This window comes from Bufo gargarizans, chromosome 6, assembly GCF_014858855.1.
Source record: "Bufo gargarizans isolate SCDJY-AF-19 chromosome 6, ASM1485885v1, whole genome shotgun sequence".
NCBI lineage: Eukaryota > Metazoa > Chordata > Amphibia > Anura > Bufonidae > Bufo > Bufo gargarizans.
Window position 1 is genome coordinate 280,136,853 of NC_058085.1, and position 20,345 is coordinate 280,157,197.

At 44.2% G+C, this 20,345-nt stretch overlaps 1 protein-coding gene across 1 annotated transcript in view; it reads left to right on the forward strand.

Moving 5' to 3' along the window:
• The first annotated feature begins 10,133 nt into the window (after nt 1–10,133).
• LOC122941590 (cadherin-like protein 26) overlaps nt 10,134–20,345 on the forward strand; it is a 79,657-nt gene continuing 69,445 nt past the window's right edge. The window contains exon 1 of the mRNA XM_044298948.1: nt 10,134–10,297. Coding sequence (XP_044154883.1) covers nt 10,256–10,297 — 42 coding nt within the window. The 5' untranslated portion in view covers nt 10,134–10,255. The remainder of the gene's footprint in view (nt 10,298–20,345) is intronic.

The following is a 20,345-nucleotide window of genomic DNA, read 5'->3' on the forward strand; positions in this document are numbered from 1 at the left end:
CAAGATGCGCAAAGGTGCCCAAATTCCAATGAGTATCTTTTAGGAGGGCATTTTTAGGCATTTGGATTCTCACGCTTTAGGGCCCCTAAACTGCCAGGGCAGTATAAATACCCCACATGTGACCCCATTTTGGAAAGAAGACACCTCAAGGTATTCCGTGAGGGGCATGGCGACTTCATAGAAGTTTTTTTTTTTTTTGGCACAAGTTAGAGGAAATGTATTATTTTTTGTTTTTTCTCACAAAGTCTCCCTTTCCGCTAACTTGTGACAAAAATTTCAATCTTTCATGGACTCAATATGCCCCTCAGCGAATACCTTGGGGTGTCTACTTTCCGAAATGGGGTAATTTGTGGGGTGTGTTTACTGTTCTGGCATTTTGGGCGGGGCTAAATTGTGAGCAACCCTGTAAAGCCTTAAGGTACTCGTTGGACTTTCGGCCCCTTTACGCACCTAGGCTGCAAAAAAGTGTCACACATGTGGTATCGCCGTACTCAGAAGAAGTAGGGCAATGTGTTTTGGGGTGTATTTTTACTTATACCCATGCTGGGTGAGAGAAATATCTCTGTCAAATGACAACTTTGTATAAAAAAATGGGATCTCAACAGATTGTTTTTGAGATCTGTCTCTGAATTGCCTACGATCAACAGGTCGTCTAAGTAAGGGAATATCAGGATATTTTGTCTTCTTAAGTGAGCCACTACCTCCAACATTACCTTGGTAAATACCCTTAGTGCGTAGGTAATTCCAAATGGGAGTACCTGAAACTGGAAATTACATAGTTTTTTTTCCTAAGAAAACTGCTATTCGGAGAAACTTTTGGGATTCCTCGCCTCACCGTGACAATGGCATTTTGGGCCAACAAATCCCGAATCCCACCTTCCAAATTTTTCTGTAACACAGCCGATCTTTGGATGGGGGTTATTCTGAATACATTTTGGGGAGGAGGAAGGCGAAAGGTAATATTGTAACCTTTTGAAATAATGTTTAACACCCAGGGATTTATTGTGATATTTTCCCATTCCTTTAAGAACAGCTTTAGTCTTCCTCCTACCTCTCTGGTGTCATTGTTTAGTGGAATCTGTATTTCTAGGGGTAAATAAGAACCCCCTGTTACCACTTTTTTTATTTTTCCCTTTTGACCAAGGAGTGTCCCTAGAGGTTCTCTTGGTCCTTTTTTATTCCTACGAAAGGGAAACTTCCTTTTATTTGTATCTTTGGGAAATGATTTTTTTTAAATCCGCGGCCTTCTCTAAAATGGATTCAAGATCTTGGCCGAACAGTAGGTTCCCATGAAAGGGCAAACTACAAAGCCTTGTTTTTGAACCGGTATCACCGGACCAGGATTTTAACCAGAGAGCTCTCCTAGCTACAACTGCTAGGCCCGAGGTCTTAGCGGCCATTCTGACTGACTCTGCCGTGGAGTCTGACAGGAAATCAACTGCTTTCACTAATAGGGGAAAGGAGTCTTTTAAAGTATCATAAGAGGCTCCTTCTTTCAGGAGAACCTCTAACTGTAACAGCCACTGTTTTAGAGACCTTGATACAGATGTGGCCGCCAGATTAGGCTTGAATAGTGCTGTGCTAGCCTCCCAGACTTTTTTAGGAACCTGATCAGTTTTTTTTTGTCCATGGGATCCTTTAAAGGTCCCCATATCTTCAAATGGGAGAGCATTAGCCCCTTTCACTAGTTTGGATAGAGAAACATCCACTTTGGGGCAAGTGGTTAATAGGGCCTCGTCTTCTTTACAGAATGGGAGGCGACGTTTCATTGTTTTTGGGATAAATAGTTTTTTATCTGGAGATTTCCATTCTCTTTTAATTAGTTCCATCATGTTTTTATGGACCCGGAAATACCCTCTTTTTCCTTTGTTCTAGACCTCTATACATTTGGTCCTGGACCGACCTCTGCGCTTTGTCGTCTGAGAGCCCCATAGTAGCCCTAATGGCTTTTACTAACTCCTTCGTGTCCTCAGAGGAAAAAAGGAAGTTTTTATACTCTGAATCAGACCCGGAAGAGATCTCGGAATCTTCATCCTCCGAATCCGATGGTCAATTTAGGATCTCTGTGTTGAGAGCTAGATGTCCCAGGAGTAACAACCGGACTTTCTGCCATAGCAGATCTCATTTCTTCCCGTATTACATCTCGTAGCTCCTCTCTAATTGACGGAACTAAGTCCTTCACCATATTAGAGGTACATTTTTTGCAAAGTTTTTTATTATAAGCGTCGGGCAATCTAGCTGAACACATAACACATTTTTTAGTTTTTGGACTAGCTTTTTTCTGAGCTATATCCTTATCACTCTGCATTCATACAGGGAGAGCCATAGAGGGGGAGAGAGAGAGATATAAGAGGCACATACTGGGGTTAGCAAGGTAATACAACCAGCACTCACCCAACCCCCAGGACCCTAACTTACAATAGAAGGTCCCTGAGAGGTTTCCATCTGGCCAGGTTGTTCAGACATGTTTGCAGCAGCCCTCTCTACAAAACCCTCCTTAAATACTCTCACCTGCAGACCTCAGATCAGTGGGCGACTTCCGCCAAGATCAGCGTGCCAATTTTCCGCTCCGCCCCCACCGCCTGCGTTCCACAGAGCGGAAGTTCTGGTTGGAACGCACGTGAACCGCATAGGACTTCCGGTGGTGTTGTTTGCGAGAGCCGAAACTATCGGATCGCAATGCGGAGCTCCTAAACAGACCGGAGGGACTCCCTGAGTGTCCGGTCGCACATGGACCTCCACGCCCGCCACACCATGCCGGAGGTAAGGAGCAGGGATCCTGACATCTTTTCAGCCCCACAATACCCAACTAGGGCACGGGTGCTGTCTGCTTCCCTCATGTGCTTAAGGCATTTATTTTCTTCTTACCGCCTCTGCCTGCCTGTAACAGAAACAGGCTCATAGCATGTGCCATGAGGATGATCCATCTCCTACCTGGAGGGACAGGAAGACACTGAGGAAGAGCTGGAGGAGGGTCTAATTTATCTTCCTGTCCCTTCCTGGTTGGAAGCGGGTCATCTCTCATGGTATGCCGTCAACTATAAATGTCAAGAACTTATAGTTGACAGGCAAGTATCAGTCATTACTCGCCTGCACTTTTATCCCCATCACAGATACAGTTGTGATGGACAGCCTCTCCTTTTCTGCTTTGATTGACAGGGCCAGGCAGTTGCTTGGGTGCAGTGAGAGCAATGGTGACTCCCTTGCTGCACCAAACGCCTAATTTGCACATTACAGTACAGATATGATCTATGTCAGAGATCAGCAACCATTGGCACTACAGCTGTTCTGGAACTACAACTCCCAGAATCCTCTTTTCACTTCTATGGTAGTTACATGTACAGCTGATTAAGTATACATACTGGGAGTTGTAGTTCCACAACAAATGAAGTGCCGAAGGTTGCTGATCACTGATCTACATATTTAGCAAAAACACGGGTGGACAGCACTCCTTAGTTACAATGCAGCGGGTGCTCGTCTCCAGGGGGGTGGTAAAATGCCCCCCAAAAACAACTTGTAAATATCAAAAAATTTGAAAAAATAAAAAATGGAGACAGCACGTCCAAAGAAATGGAATTTATTCCAGATGCAACGTTTCGGCTTAGTGATAGCCTTTCCTATCACTAAGCCGAAACGTTGCATCTGGAATAAATTCCATTTCTTTGGACGTGCTGTCTCCCAATTTTTTTTTTCCCTAATTTTTTTATCTACATATTTGTCATGGAGACTGGACTCCATGGAAAATCAGCTTCAGAAGTGGTGCACCATTCAAAACTTGGTTCTGCACGACTACAACTCCTGTTCAGCCATGTCAAAGTTTTTGTGATCATCACAAGGCGGACTGCTATTTGATTTATTTGTTTATGATAGAAAACCATAGTATGGCAGTGGTGTCCATTTTCCGCCACTCACACATGAAAGCATATCTTATCATATCTCATCTTCTGGCGCTCAGTTTCAGGATTGGTTGAGAGGCAGACGCAAGCGAATGACAGCACTAGATGGTCATTTCTATGTCAGGCATTAGCACGTTCTCAGACTACTGCTTGCCTTTATATATAGTGGTAGGGAAGCAGTAGTCTGTGCGGCCCAGAGGCACATGTCACTGTGACCACCATGGGGACTGCTGTAGTCATTAAAGAAAATACTTTCTACAGCTGGAGGGGGACTGGTTTGACTACAGACTGTCACAGCACCATGTACAGACAAAGTACGGCTGCTGGGTACGTTTTCTGTTCAGCTGCAGCACATGGGACTATAGAGGCAGTGCTACTGATCATATCTTAAGGGTCAGGCCAAAGGTCAAGCAAGTCAGTAATTACTGTCCTCCCCCTCCCTTCTCCTCCCTTTCTTACACCACTAGGAAAAGGGAGGATTAAACAAGCGAAAATCCACTCTGTATATCTCTCAGCTTTTATGAAATATGTTCACAGACTTCATCTATTGTAGAATTTAAGAAAATGTTGCAAGGATGTTCTTAAGTTTTTGACTGTGTTCCCTGTAACCAGCCTTTTAAAGGGAACGGTTCATCAGAAAATTACCTTTTGTTTAAATTACATTTTTATTTAATTTTTTTTTTAGAATCTTTCAGTTTTTTAATTTTTTTATTTTTTCATGTCATCAAAAAAACTGTATATGATCCTGCAATTTTCACCCCATTCACTAAGCTTAAAGGGGTTCTGCAGTTCTTTTTTACTGATCCAGAGGATAGATCAACAGTATCTGACCTGCGGGAGTCCGACACCCGTAACCCACGATGATCAGCTGTTTGAGAAGGCAGGAGCGCCGCAGACTTCTCTCTGTTTCCCTCAGGCCCAGTCACGTCACGGCCCATTATCATACCTGGGCGCGGCTAAGTCCTGTTCACTTAGGGCCCTTGCACACAACTGTATGCCCTCCGAGACATACGGTGCATGAGCGGGCCATATGTCTCAGAACGGCATTGATTGTGCGCACGGGAGCACACAGCATCATAGAATACAATGATGCTGTGCACTTCGTGCACCTGCGGTGCTATTGTCCTACACTCATATGATTTTATGAGTGCAGGACAATAGCCCCACGGGCGGCCCAAAGTGCACAGCTTGATTCTAATCTATGATGCTGTGTACTCCCGTGCGCACTGTCAGTGCCGCTCCTGGACATATGGCCCGCTCACGGACAGTATGCCTCGCATATGGTCATGTGCAAGAGGCCTTAAATGGAGCTGACCGCGCCCAGGCCAGTGATACAAGTCGTGATGTTGCTGGGCTTCGCTGCCTTCTCAAACAGCTGATTGTCAGGGGTCTCGAAAGTCGGACCCCCACTGATCAGATGCTGATGATCTATCCAGAGGATAGGTAATTAGTAAAAAAGAACTGCAGAACCCCTTTACGAATAGGTAATCATTTCCTGTTCTGTACAGGTAATTTTTCTGTAGCCCTTATCATTAGCACCACAGGCAGAATTACAATGAAAAGTAACATCCTGTATAGATAACACAGGATCCATCACATTAGGTTATATTACAGCTTATCAGCTCCCTCCTGACCTCTGCATAAGGCATTCCTAGAAAACTCTCCCATATAAGTTAGTGGGGTCAAATCCTGTCCATTGTGCTAATGGCCCATGTAGCCGCTCTCAAAAGACAGGAAGCCTTAAAGGGCTTATCCTGGAAAAATATGTCTCCATGCCCTGCCGCTCACTCTCATAGGCTACAACAACTAGAGCCAAAGCCTATCAGAGGCCAGAACAGGCAGCACAATGACGTCATCATCATTGCACGCCGTAGCTGGCCTGCAGACAGCTCAGTATGCAGGCCGAAAGAGGCCTGTGTCCTGCACAGCATTGCTGACAGCAACATGGAAGTGAGTACTGGTGTTTGTTATTTTCATTTGTCACCCTGGGGCAGCACTATTGGGTCACTATGGACAGTCATTATTATAACTGGGTCAGCACAACTGGGGTTTTACAAGAGGGTTCATTATTATAACTGGGGCAGCACTATTGGGGCACTGTGGAGAATCATTATTATAACTGGTACAGAACTATAGGACCACTATAAAGGGGGGTGGGGGTGATTATGTATCTGGGGCAGCACTATTGGGGCACTGTGAAGAATCATTATTATAACTGGTACAGAACTATAGGACCACTATAAAGGGGGATGGGGGTGATTATGTAACTGGGGCAACACTATTGAAGCTGTATAGGGGGGTATTATTATAACTGGGACAGCTCTATTGGGGTACTATAGGGGTGTTATTATTATAACTGTAGCTGCACTGTGGGGCCACTATAAGGTAGGGGGGGGTTCATTATTATAATTGGGGCAGCACTATTGGGGCTCTGTAGGGGGGCCATTCTTATAATTGAGGCTACACTATTGAGGTACTGTGGTGGCGGTGGGTGGGTAATTATTATAACTGGGGCACTGTGGAGGTGGTTATTATAACTGGGGCAGATCTATTGGGCCAGTATACGGGGGAGGGTTTAGTGTTATAACTGGGGCAGCACTATCTGAGCACTGTGGGGGGTAATTATTCTAACTTGGGCAACACTATTGGGGATAGAAGAAGGCGACATTGGAGAAGGTTTGGCAGGTAAGGCTACGTACGTGCACATGACAGTGAAAAAAAAGTCAGTTAAAAACTGAAATTTTTTACAGACTTTTTTTTTTCACTGTTGCCTTTCTAAGGCCTCCTGCACACGACCGTAGGTGTCCCATTGCCGTATTGCGGACCGCAATACACGAGCACCATTCGGTGTTCTTTCCCATCACAGATGCAGACCCATTGACTTGAATGGGTCCGCAAATCCGGAAATGCGGAACGGAAGCATGGAACGGAACCCTACGGAAGCACTATGAAGTGCTGCTGTGGGGTTCTGTTTCGTACTTACGTTCTGCAAAAAGATAGAACTTGCTCTATCTTTTTGCGGAACGGCAAAATTGCGGTCCCCAATGCACGAAATGGAACACATACGTTAGTGTGGAGGAGGCCTAAGGCAGTCTGTCAGTGAAAAACGGATAAGATAGAACATGTTCTATTTTTTTACGTCCGTTTTTCACGTATGATGGCCGTTAAAAAAACATCCATCGCATGTCTAAGGCCTCATGCACACGACAGTATTTTTTTAGCATATCGGTCCGCAAAACGGGGTTCTGTTGTTCCGTGATCCGTTTCCGTTTTTTTTTTCCATGTGTCTTCCTTTATTTTTGGAGGACCACCAGACATAAAGGAATGTTAAAAAAAAGTCTAAGACAGGTTTGTGATGCAAATGATAGGAATAAAATGGACACGGATGTGCGGACGCGGATGACAATCTTGTGTGCCTCCTTGTTTTTTAGCGGTCCCATTGACTTAAATGGGTCCGCGAACAGTGTTCCGCAGAAATAATAGGACAGGTTATATTTTTTTGACGGACTGGAACCACGGATCACGGTGCGGATGGCAAACGGTGCATTAGCCGAGTTTTCAACGAACTCATTGAAAATCAATGGGTCTGCAGAAAATCACGAAAAATGGAGCAATGGACACGGAATAAAACAACAGCCGTGTGCATGAGGCCTAAGGCTTGTCTGTTTGCTGATGATACAAAGTTGCATAATAGGGTTGATATTTCTGGAGAAGTTTGTAACATGGAAAAAGATTTAGCTTCAGTAGATAAATGGTCCAAACAATGGAAACTGCAGCTCAAAGTTTCCAAATGTAAAATAATGCACTTGGAGAGAAGGAACCCTCAGTCTGAGTATTGTATTGGCAGCTCTGTGTTAGATGCCCTGTAATCAGTCAGCTTCAAAATAAGTGCACAGTGTGGACAGGCAGCAGGGAAGACAAGTCCGATGCTAGAGGTATGACCTGTAGCAGAGGTGTAGCTAGGCTTTCCAGCACCCGGGGCAACGATTCAACACAGCAGCGAACCAGCCAGAAAATGTGTGCTGTTCCTATGGCATTTCTTTTTAGTAAAAAAAACCCTAACAAAATTTTTGTTTGTAGGGGACCATATGTGTAACATGTTAGGACTAGTGGAGTTTAAGGCTACATGCACACGAACGCTGTTTGTTTCCGTGTCCGTTCCGTTGTTTTGGCGGATAGGATGCGGACCCATTCATTTCAATGGGTCCGCAAAAAATGCGGACAGCATACCGTGTTCTGACCGCATCAGTATGTCCTATTCTTGTCCGTTTTAGGCATTGTTACAATGGATCCTCAAAAAAAAAACTGATGGCATACGGATGTCATCCGTCTTTTTTTGCAGATCCGCAATTTGCAGACCGCAAATTGCACATACGGTCGTGTGCATGTAGCCTTAAGCAAACTAATTTGATTAATGGGAAGCTTCTCCAGCTTAAATGATGTGATCATTCTACAGCCAAGGAATTATAACCAGTATGGGACAGGCTTCAGACTAGCAATTAATTTAGCCTCTCCTGACTAATTTAGCCTCTCCTTAGCAGTGCACAACTAAAGGCTGCCGGAGTAAAAGTCCTGCATGTCTGACTTTTTACTCCGGCGGCCTCTCACCGCGAACTGCCGTACTGTGCCGGAGCTCCGCCCCCTCCCCATTATAGTCATTGGGGCCAGAGCGGCGGTCCGCTGGCACGGCGAAATAGCGGCAGGACGGATCCGACAGGGTGAACAGCCTGTCGGATCCGTCCTGCCGCAAGTGTGAAAGTAGCCTTAAATTGTAATCCTAATCTGTATCCAGCAACTTTAACTTTAAGGGTCCATTCACACGTCCGTTTCTTTCCTGATCTGTTCCGTTTTTTGCGGAACAGATCTGGACTAGATCTGTACCCATTCATTTTCAATGTGTCCTGAAAAAAAATCTGACATTGTGCTGTCCGATTTTTTTCAGGACCCATTGAAAATGAATGGGTCCAGATCTGTTCCGCAAAAAACGGAACAGATCAGGAAAGAAACAACGGACATGTGAATGGACCCTAACAGTGCTCATTTCTAGTCTTTATCTTACTCTCAGCTAGTCAGCTCCAGTAACGGGCAGTGCGGGCGGTGCTCACTCACTGACGCCTAGTGGGAGGAGCAGGCGCCTGACGTCAGTGAGCCAGCGCCACCTGCACTGCCTGCTGTTACCGGAGCTAAGAATCTAGTAATGAGATGAGCGGCTGATTTCAAGTTAAAGGTTAAGTCTGCAGGCGTATTAGGATTACAGTTTAGAGTTAAATATATGTGAGCAGCGGGGCCCATGTAGCGCAGGAAAGTCAGAGTGCCGGCCGGCCCTGCCAGTGCCAGTACTCATTAGCGGCATGGTCAAAACATCTGGGGCTCAAGCCCCGAATGTTTTGACCTAACAACGCCCCTGCAATACCACAGTGCAGCACAAAATACTGCTACCCTCACTGAGGCTGGGATAAAATACCGCTCTAGCACCATAATCAGGACGGGATACAGCTGAGTTCAGGAGGGCACCTGAGGCTCCTGGCCAGCTGTTAGCATCAGATCATTATGTACCTAGACCATGGATGTCAAACTCATGGCCCTCCAGATGTTGCAAAACTACAACTCCCATCATTCCCTGATAGCTGTAGTATGCCCAGGCATGATGGGAGTTGTAGTTTTGCAACAGCTGGAGGGCCACGAGTTTGACATCCCTGACCTAGACAGTGGCCGTGAGGAGGGCTCAGGTGGCTCCCTGCACATTGCCCCACCAGGAAATTTCCCTGTGGGGTCTATGGCCAGTCCACAGACTGTGCTGTTCTTACCGTCAAATATACTGGAAAACTTGATGGCGCTACCCAACACAAGTCTAACACGAGCCTAACTTTCCTAGATACGGCCAGCCTACCGCTACTGAATATCAAATGAGTCTTCGTGCTTTAAAGGTGAACAGCACAGTAAAGAGCTGATTTCACAGTTTCTCTCGAAACTCCAGCCTTTGGCATGATCACCTACAGTAAGCAATTTCAGAGCAAGTTTTCAAAAATAACTAAAGAAAGGCGTTGATTTGAGCAGCAAGTTTTGGCAAGGCGAGAGTTAAAAGGCCATTGTACTGCATGGCAGCTGTCCTCATACCAGCAGGGAAGGTGTGTCTGTGACTGAGGATGAGGCTAAACACACAGCTTGCGCTGCTTGATGGCTGAGGGGGGATTCTTTAGTAGCTGGCCAGAGCGAATTAGAGGGGTGGGACAAAAGGAGGATGCAGAATCTGGTCTGACTGGTCTCAATGAAGAGCTCTGGGTATTCAGGAGCACCCACTGATCAACACTCCGGGCTACAAGAAACATTTGTATTTCTTTGCAGGAAGGGAGATTAAAATGAGGACTCTCTATCCGCTGGTTATCCTGTTGCTGGTGGTGGTGAGTAAATAAATGCCTCCTTTTACTGTTGCTCTGTTTATGTGAGGGGTACAATGTATGTGGGGAACTGGATGTGTTTGTGTCATCGCCCCCTTGGTATCCAACTTGCAGTTCTTCAGCTCTGTTGAAACAGTATCTCCCTGCATGGCTGCAAGGGTAGAGTTACCACAGCTAGAGGGACTCTAAAGTATCCAGTAGTACCATATAGATCTTGTTGAGAGTCTGTACCTTCAGGAAACAGGACAAGTTTACATTGATAACAAAGGTCTCACACCGGGGCCATTGTCGGAATTATTTTTTAGTTTTGTCGGAAAATTATGGACAACCAATATAAAGCGCTGCCTCTATCCTCCCCATGTTCTCTGGCCATGGCTCACCTGAGAGGACTTGTATGGTAGGTGTGAGAATGAACCATCCACCAGACTTGGTTCTGCTTTTGACTTGATAAAAGGGCCCCCCTTTAGACCTTCCTTTGTCATCCAGCTTCCAGTGTGCCTTTTGGCACTAGACTGCTTCCAGAAAATGGCAACTCACTGATTTATTATCTAGAAAAGTGGATGTCCCAGGTGTTTTTTTATTGCTCTTCCTGATCTTAGCACTTCAAATTCACCCGGCATTTCTCTTATCATGTGCTGCTTCATCTCTTGTATTTACTTTATTATCGGGCTATTTTTTTCTTATTTTCTATGTCAGACACTGCTTGCCACAATTGTTCTTCCGTTGCAGTATAACCATATTTATTACGTACAAAGACCCAAATTTGTGGACAGTGGCACGCCATTTATTATAGTGACCAGCATTCTACATGTAGCGGGAAAGTGTATGGCCAAGCGTAGTAAAAGAAGCCGGCTTCTTTTCAAATGGAGTTGTCTTCATATTGGCCACATTATCTGTGTGCTTAGGGCTGGGAATTAAGGGACTTTGTGTACCTTGAAACACAGATGGATGGGGTCTGTCTGCTGAGAAATACCATCAGCAGGTGTTAGGATATGTTCATATCGACATTTGAAATCCGGCTAGCGATTCTGGCAGAGGAACAGCCTGCCAGAGTTCACCATATCCAACATAGCCAGATAATCCTGGGAACTCCCAGATCCCCACTGACTATAATGGAATCCAGTGGTGATCCAGCTGCTATCCGGCATAAGTGCTGGGTTTCAGCCAGACAAATACATTTATGCCAGAACAAGGCTCCTTTCACATCTGCGCCTTACATATCCGTTATAGGAGCAGAAGAAAGAAAATGCAGGACTTTTGTCTCTGCTGCAAAAACCTTCTCCTCGATGGAAACCTAACGAATCTCATTATAGTCAATGGGGTCCGTAGGCTCCGTTCGCTTCCGGCAATTCTGTTATTTTCATTCTTCTGCTTCTATAACTGAGCAGAAGAACAAAAATGTAAAGCGCGGATGTGAAAGCAACCTTGCGCTAGTGTGAACCTGACCTTAGTCCTTGTGAGAAGTTCAGAATGGTCGCTCTCAATTGTGATGAAGGGGAGTTACAGGAAGCAACAAGTAAAGCCACGTGTTATCCCATAGACATGTTATATAACATGCTGGTGGAAAAAACACTGTATTACGGCTCTGTACACACCTACTGTACCTCAGTTTTTATTTTGTTGCATTCCCTATGAAAATTGTGGCACCGTAGACGCATTGTTATTTTTCCGTAGACCTCCTAAATTCCATCCATGGACTTTTGCTATAAAGACAGGAAAGATTTTTCTCACATTATGCTGTCACGTAGTGGTCTGCAAGTTGTGTCTAGCCAGATGTTGCTTTAGGCTGTCAGGACATGCTGGGAGTTGCAGTTTTGCACAGATTATAGATCACCGTTGTCGTTAAAATACCATCACATGAAAAGAGTTACAGAAACTCTATTAGAGAGACCTAATCACACAATGTGTACATATAAGGGTGCGTTTACATCGCGTTTTTCCCATCCTTTTAACGTATACAAAAAACGTATACGTTAAATGGATGCCTCAAACTGATGCCATACAGTGGCATCTGTTCACCATAGAGTTCCACTGTAAAAAAAAAAAAAGTATACATTTTTTTTATTTTTTTACTGGACTGTGCAGGATACGTGGTGTGCTGCTTTTTAGTATCCTTTATTTTTTTTTTGTATCATACACGTCAAACTGAGGAATAAAACATGATGTGAACCCACCCTAACTTAAATGGTAAGGGCAGAGCGTTTCAGCATGTCTGTGAGATCTAAAAATGCCACTTATCCATCAAATTCATGCCCTGTGCTTAGTTTTACACCCTTCTTATCAGCAGACTTGCCCTGTATTATTATTTTAGATGTCTTTGTTAGATAAAACACCACGACTTCTCCCACTTACGGTACATTGTATAGGCTTGTTTATTACAGCAACATGTTTCGAGGACTTTGCGCTTGGACTTTATGATTAACTGCAGCTTCCACTGTACTTCTCACTATTTCAGACTAGGTGTTATGTATATAAAATGGGTGTGCCTCCAGAATATTCCCGAAAGTATACCTCTGATGGGCATGCAGTGGCATATGTCGCCCATAGGCTCCTATGTTAAAGGAAAAACATAACTGTGGTCTATACTTTTCTTGTAGAATGGCTCTGCATTAAAAGAACTGTCTGCTATGCTTTTCTATACAGATAAAAGAAGATATATTGTACCTACTGTATGCATGTGCAGTGAAAGCAGTGTGAACATAGCCCACTGCATGGATTCTGCGGGTCCTCCACTGCAAAAGCTGCCCTAACAGAGTTGCTGTTCATTATGGCTCATAGAATTCCCAGCAATCATAAATCATGGAAAATTTCATGCCATAGACATTATATTACTGCCGACCTGTCATCTGCCTTTCCATTATTTTTGAAGGCAGGAGTAGCACTGTCCAAAGCATTGAACTTGAAATGGATATTATTAAAGTCAGTAGGGTTAATTTCAGTTCCTGGGTATCATTAGATTTTTTTTTTTATTACCCCTATTTTTATATATGAGAGATATGATTCCATCTAAGTATAAATTGGTTTTAGTTTTAATTCCCCTTTGGCTGTTTAAAAAAAAAAAAAAAACTTCATTGGAAATGGCACATGTGAACATACCCTTTAAGGACTGTTCTAACTGAAATTAAGATTAAGATTTTCAAACTGCAATAAAATGGCCTGGAATTTGTTAAAAATGTAAATGTCAGGAATTAGCAGCCATGACGAAGTTAACACGCGTCAGTGATAACTAAGAAAACTACATATTCTGGTCTGCTGAAAAAGCACTTTATGTGCAAGTTACCCATATGAAAACAATCCACCTGGTCAGATCTTCAGATAACATCTTCTAACCTTCAACATAACTTGAAATCTGGTCTGCCTAGATATTGGGTGCAGCTCTGAAATTGCCTATCGCCATGATCCTTGTATGACTTTGAAGAGAAGACCAGGGCCCAAGAGGAAAAGACAAGCGATTTATGTCCACTTATGGATCCTCTTTTACAGGCTAGATGGCTCTACGTGAGTGATATGTAGTCAGTAGAGGAGGAAGGCTATGCTGCTCCCTGTAGTGGACCCCCTGATCACATGATTGCTAGTTGTTCTCCAAGCACAGGAGAGCTGCTTGGTCTTAGTTGACCAAGATCAGCTGTGCCAATGTAAACTGTCACCTAGGGGCTGTTTTTCCTTGTAACCAGGGCTTCTATGGAAGGTCCAGTTACTGTGCCAAAAACGCAAAAAAAAAATATCATAATCAAAATGACAAAAGTGTCATTTTATCTCCTGGAGGTCTTGTGTAAACTTTCAGGGGGTATATTGTATGTCAAAAACATAAAACGCACATAAGTTAAAAATAAAATGCAAATAGAAGTGAAAATTAAAACGCCTGCATGAACTCAAACTAAACCATAGTCGCTTCCTTCTTGTGCGTCAATTTGAAAATTTAAAGATTAAAGGGGTTATCTCATAACTAATGTAAAAAAATTAAATCAGACAAGAAATATAGTACGTGACAATCTCTTTCTAAGGGCTCGTTCACACGAACGTGTGATGCCCGTTAACATATTGCAGACCGCATTTGCGGATCCGCAACACACGGGCACCGTTCCGTGGCCCCATGTGGACCCATTCATTTCAATGGGCCCGCAAATCCGAAGATGCGGAACGGAAGCACGGAACAGAACACTACGGAAGCACTACGGAGTGCTTTCTGGGGTTCCGTTCTGTGCTTCCACACCGCAAAAAGATAGAGCAAGTTTTATCTTTTTTCGGAACGGAAGGATCGCGGACCCATTCAAGTGAATAGGTCTGCGATCCCCATGCGCAATTTGCGGTCCACAGCACGGGCACAGGCTTCACACATTCGTGTGAACGAGCCCTAACAAAGCTAGAACCAACCCTGCACCTCACATGGATCCAGAGATCTCCCATTCACTGCTCTGCAAGATTTATATGAAGCTGACAACTCTGCTGCAGCTCTCTCTCTATCACAGCTCAGGAGGCAGGTGAAGGATGAAACAGAGCATGTGTGGCCATCTCCTTGAGCAGGACAAAGAAATTAGAAAAAAACAAAACAAACACCAGCTTTTAAGACACCGGTCTTAATAACCCCTATATCTGGCGGTGGAGCCATTTACTGGCCTCTACATATCTTCGGCGCATTCAGCTCCAGTCTAAATGTAAGCCCATGTCCGCCCAGACCGCACCCACTTTTTCAGACCTGGCATGAGCAGGGAAAAGTCACAGATTGCAGCGCAAGTAACCTTTGCGCCACAATCTGCGCCAGAAATACCCCTACATTTTTAATTACATGCAATTAAAAGAGTATTCAGATCTGGGTGCTAATTTGAAAACTAAAGAATATTTTTTGTGGGACAAAACATTCTAAAGTTTACCCTGAATAAAAGTTTAAAAAAAGACAGCTTTAAATGGCTGTTGTCACCCCACTAAACAGTTTGCTTTTGTTTACTTATAATCCCTATACTGCGATTTATGTCTACATAATCTAATTAATCATTTTGGGCCAGTAGATTGTGTTAAAAACTTGCTTTTAAAATATGCAAATTACCTTGCTACCAGCAAGTAGGGCGGCTACTTGCTGGTAGCAGCCGCATCCTCCGATCCTAAAGACGCCCCCTCCACATGTTGATTGACAGGGCCAGTGAACGGGATTGTCCTCTGCTGGCCCTGTCTGCTATCAAGATCTCGCGCCTGCGCCGTAACGGTATTCAGTCGGCGCAGGCGCACTGAGAGGCGGCCGCTCGTTCGGCCGCTCCATCCTCAATGCGCCTGCGCCGGGTGTAGTGTGCCTGCGCCGATTGAAGACAGGAACAGCGCAGGCGCGGGATTTTGGATGCCAACGGGGCCAGCAGAGAACGATCCCGTTCCCTGGCCCTGTCAATCAACATGAGGAGGTGGCGTCTTTAGGATCGGCGGATGCGGCTGCTACCAGCAAGTAGCCGCCCTACTTGCTGGTAGCAAGGTAATTTGCATATTTTAAAAGCACGTTTTTAACACAATCTACTGGACCAAAATGATTAATTAGATTATGTAGGCATAAATCGCAGTATAGGGATTATAAGTAAAAAAACAAAAAAAAACGGTTTAGTGGGGTGACAGAAGCCCTTTAAAACGCACATTAAAAATCAGCTCTGTGTCCCCAAAATTAAATTAAAAAATTATGAAAAAAGGTCTGGTCAGTAAAAGGGTTGTCCAAAACCCCTTTAGTTTTGAATTAGCCCTCCCTTAGTGTGGTTAATCTAACACAACAATCGCTCCCCGGATCCTGCACCCTGACTATTCCCAGGCTTTTCAACTTCCGTCCAGTCTGAGGACTGGCCTTAGCAGTGAAGTGTCCCCAAGTGGCATTAGGTCAACTATGCTAGGGGGATAGCTCAAAGCTGAGGGAATCCTGGGCTCGCCTCCCCTGCAGCAGCACGTAAGGTGAGTTTCAAGCTCTGAAGGACACTTACGTGCTGCTGGAGAGGGGAGAGACATCACCACTGCCACCAATGAAATAAATGTCACATTTGGGAAGGAAGGGGGGCGTGGAGAGGGCTACAGAGAGGCAGGAACATGTCACTGACTGCAGGAAAGGACTCCAGTCAGTGTCGTGTTCCCATCTCTCCTGGGCCATCTTCTTTAAAATTAAAGGTGATTAAATGAAGTGATAAAGCCCCATCAAACCATGATAGTTTTGTTCCTCATCCAATTTTCATTATTGGGGCATTGGATGCGGACCCCTTAGTTTCAATGGAGCGTAAAAAGATGCAGACAGCACACAGTGTGCTGTCTGCATCTCTTGTGGCCCCATTGTAATTAAGGGGTCCGCATCCAATCCCCCAATAATGGGAATTGGATGCGGAACAAAACTATCAGATGTCTGTTCTGTGGCTTGGGTTGCCACCTGGCCAGTAGTTCACCAGCAAGGCTGGTATTTTGGTTCCCTTGCCGGTGCCAGAATTTTCCTGTAAGGACTGTTAGGGTACTTTCACACTTGCAGCAGGACGGATCTGACAGGCTGTTCACCCTGTCAGATCCGTCCTGCCGCTATTTCGCCGGACTGCCACTCCCCATTGACTATAGCGGGAGTGGAGCTATAGCGCAGCATGGCAGTGCACGGCGTGAGGCCGCCAGACTAAAAATTCGGACATGTAGTACTTTTAGTCTGGCGGCCTCTCACCGTGCTGCGCCGTAGCTCTGCCCCCATCCCCATTATAGTCGATGGGCACAGAGCAGCGGCACGGCGAAGTAGTGGCAAGATGGATCTGACAGGGTGAGCAGCCTGTCTGATCCGTCCTGCTGCAAGTGTAAAAAGTACCCTTACTAATGAGCGCTTCCATCATGGAACACCCATTAGTACAGCCTTTACCTCCACCGCTACTTGTGCTAGTAAAAATAAAAATAAAATTACGGTACCTCCACCTCCATTTGCCCACGCTGTGGAGAACACCCCCTGACTAGAAGCTCAGGACAGGACCTACAAGACGTCATCACGTTGGAGCACCGGTCCTGAGCTTGCAGTCAGCAGCGAATGTTCACCGCAGCCAGGTGAATGCAAATTATTATTTTTGCAAAAGCAGAGAAGGGTGGCACTAATGGGGGCATTACTCTTACTGGGGGCACTAATGGGGACATTATTCTTACTGGGGCACTAATTCTGGGACTTACCCGGGGCGCTCCACTGTAACGTCAGAGCGCCCCACGCGCATGGATCACATGATCGCATGGCATCTTTACTGTTGGCGTTCAGCTCGGACCTTCACCTGACTGCAGACCCAGGTATGTGGACCTTTAATAAAACTAGTTGAGTACCCCTGCCCTAAATGAAGACGAGACTGCTAAATACATGCGAAGATGGCAGCTAGGTTCCATATACAGCAGTAGTGAGTAGTGAAAATTGGAGCATTCCTGCCCACAGTACAATTTTACCATTCTTTTGGCAAAATGAGGATAGAGTATAGGTTATTTCAATTGCACCCCTTTTCTTTGTATATTGCGTTTATGTGTAGGGGGCATTGATTGATCAGTGAATCATACAAAGCCATGGGCATTGTGTATGCCACTATGTGTACAGGAGATTTTTTGTCCTCAGAAATAGTTATAAGGTTGCATCTGATGGAACATGCCTCATTTATAGGCATGTCCCTGTATGAAATTGGAGGCATACAGTGGAACAATTGGGAACCATTGAAGTGCTATATTATAGCTCTGTACATCTCAGAAGTTGTACATAGTGATGATAGGTACATTTGCATACTTATGTCCAATAGATATTTGTTCCACCAGTTAGGAAAGGTACACTGGGGCAAAAAAGTATTTAGTCAACCACCAATTGTGCATGTTCTCCCACTTAAAAAGATGAGAGAGGCCTGTCATTTTCATCATAGGTATACCTGAACTATGAGAGATATAATGAGAAAAAAAATCCAGAAAATTTAGAAATCCTACAATGTGATTTTCTGTATTCTTTCCCCCATTCTGTCTCTCATAGTTGAAGTGTACCTATGATGAAAATTACAGGCCTCTCTCCTCTTTTTAAGTGGGAGAACTTGCACAATTGGTGGCTGACTAAATACGTTTTTGCCCCACTGTACAGGACTTGTTTGTATTACTGCTCACATTGTCAGACTATAACTGAAGCATTTCATCAGCTATCAAACAAGAACATACCTGTGGAAGTTTAGAAATGGATTACATTTGCAGTAGTCCAAAAGTTGAGCAGATTTTCATATGACTGTATTAAAGCGTATTCTAGAAAAAAACACGATACTCAAATTTCATGCAAAAAAGGTTTCAAAAGTTTGTTGATCACATGAAGAACAGTATTGCCATAAATCATATGCTTCATCCATTGGAGAACATTGGTGTATATGTAGAGCAGTAGAGTCCAGAAAATGTAATTGATACACAACGTTTCAGTCCAACAGGATCTTTATCATGCTAATAGGGGTTCTCCAGGCTTTTAATAGGTCATCAATATCAGATCGGCGGGGGTCCGACACACGGCACCCCCGCCAATCGGCTATATGAAGAGGAAGGCGTGTAGTATGCATGTGCCGTCTCCCGTCTCTCTTCCTGCTCATTGCTGCCATAGACAAAGTAGCAGCAGGAAGAGAGACTGGTGATTGCACATGCACACTGCGCGCTCCGTCTCTTCATACAGCTGATCGGCGGGGGTGCCGGGTGTCGGACCCCCATCGATCTGATAATGAGGACCTATCCTGAGGATAGGTCATCAATATTAGAAGCCCGGAGAACCCCTTTAATTGCAGTACAGGCTCTAGGCTGATGTGTTCATAGAATAATTGAATGCTCAAACCACACCAGCCTGGAGCTTGTACCCAGATTAAGCATGATAAAGGTCCTGTCTTGTATCAATTAAGATTTCTGGACTCCACATATACACCAAGTTTCTCCAATAGACGAAGCATATGATTTATGAAAATATTATGATCAATAAGCATGTGAAACCTTTTTTGCATGAAATTGGAGTGCCGTGGTTTTTTCTAGAAAACTGAGGATTGGAGAATCCTACCGCAGTAGCATCCAGATTATGAAATGAAGTGCGCTCCCATTACTTGAGGTGTATTAAAAAGTTTGTTTTCACTTTGGAAGAAATTGTTTTATTGATGTATTGGTTCGAAAAAGAAAAAAGCAACTGTGCAAATAGGTGTAAAATATACAATTTTGTGTGTACCACTACTATGCAGAACTGTGTCTCCATAGTTACAGACTGCAAACAAACCCTGTGTGTAGTCTGTGAATGGTGGATCCTGTGTTATCGATACAGAGGTGTTACTTGTCATGGTAATCCTGCCTGAGGTGATAACAATAATGGCTACTGAAAAGTTACCTATCCAGAACAGATAATTGTGACCTATTATTAAGCCTAGTACACAGGTAAAGTTGTAGAGCAGCACAAACGGACCTCATCGACCAATTCCGGAATGCACCAGCCACAATAAGACCACAGATCCACAGCAGTCCACAGAACAGAAGAGAAAAGGAGGATCACAGCAGCATGTCCGGTGTATCTTTTATTAGAAGCCTTGAGTGCGTACAAAAGCAGAATACGACGTTTCGGCTACGCAGTAGCCTTTATCAAGCATGATATGATATGATCATGCTTGATAAAGGCTACTGCGTAGCCGAAACGTTGTATTCTGCTTTTGTACGCACTCAAGGCTTCTAATAAAAGATACACCGGACATGCTGCTGTGATCCTCCTTTTCTCTACTATTATTAAGCCTAGTGACCTGTGTGAAAACTGCAGGATTATATACTTTGTTTAAATCTAGATAGTGACATCGAAAAATTTAAAACGCTGACTAAAAATTCTAAAAAAAATATGTTTAACATAAAATGTGAATTAAAGAATAGATAATTTTCTCACACATTCCCTTTAAGTGATTAATTGATATTTTCTGACTCTGAAATAAAAATATGCTCTACTCCATGTGCTATATGCCTTTGAAACTTCTTTCAATAAAAATATTGTGAAACAAAAATATGCTCAGCTTTGTAGATGACAGGGAGGATGGTATTAAGAAAATCTGAACCCTCGAGCTGTCAT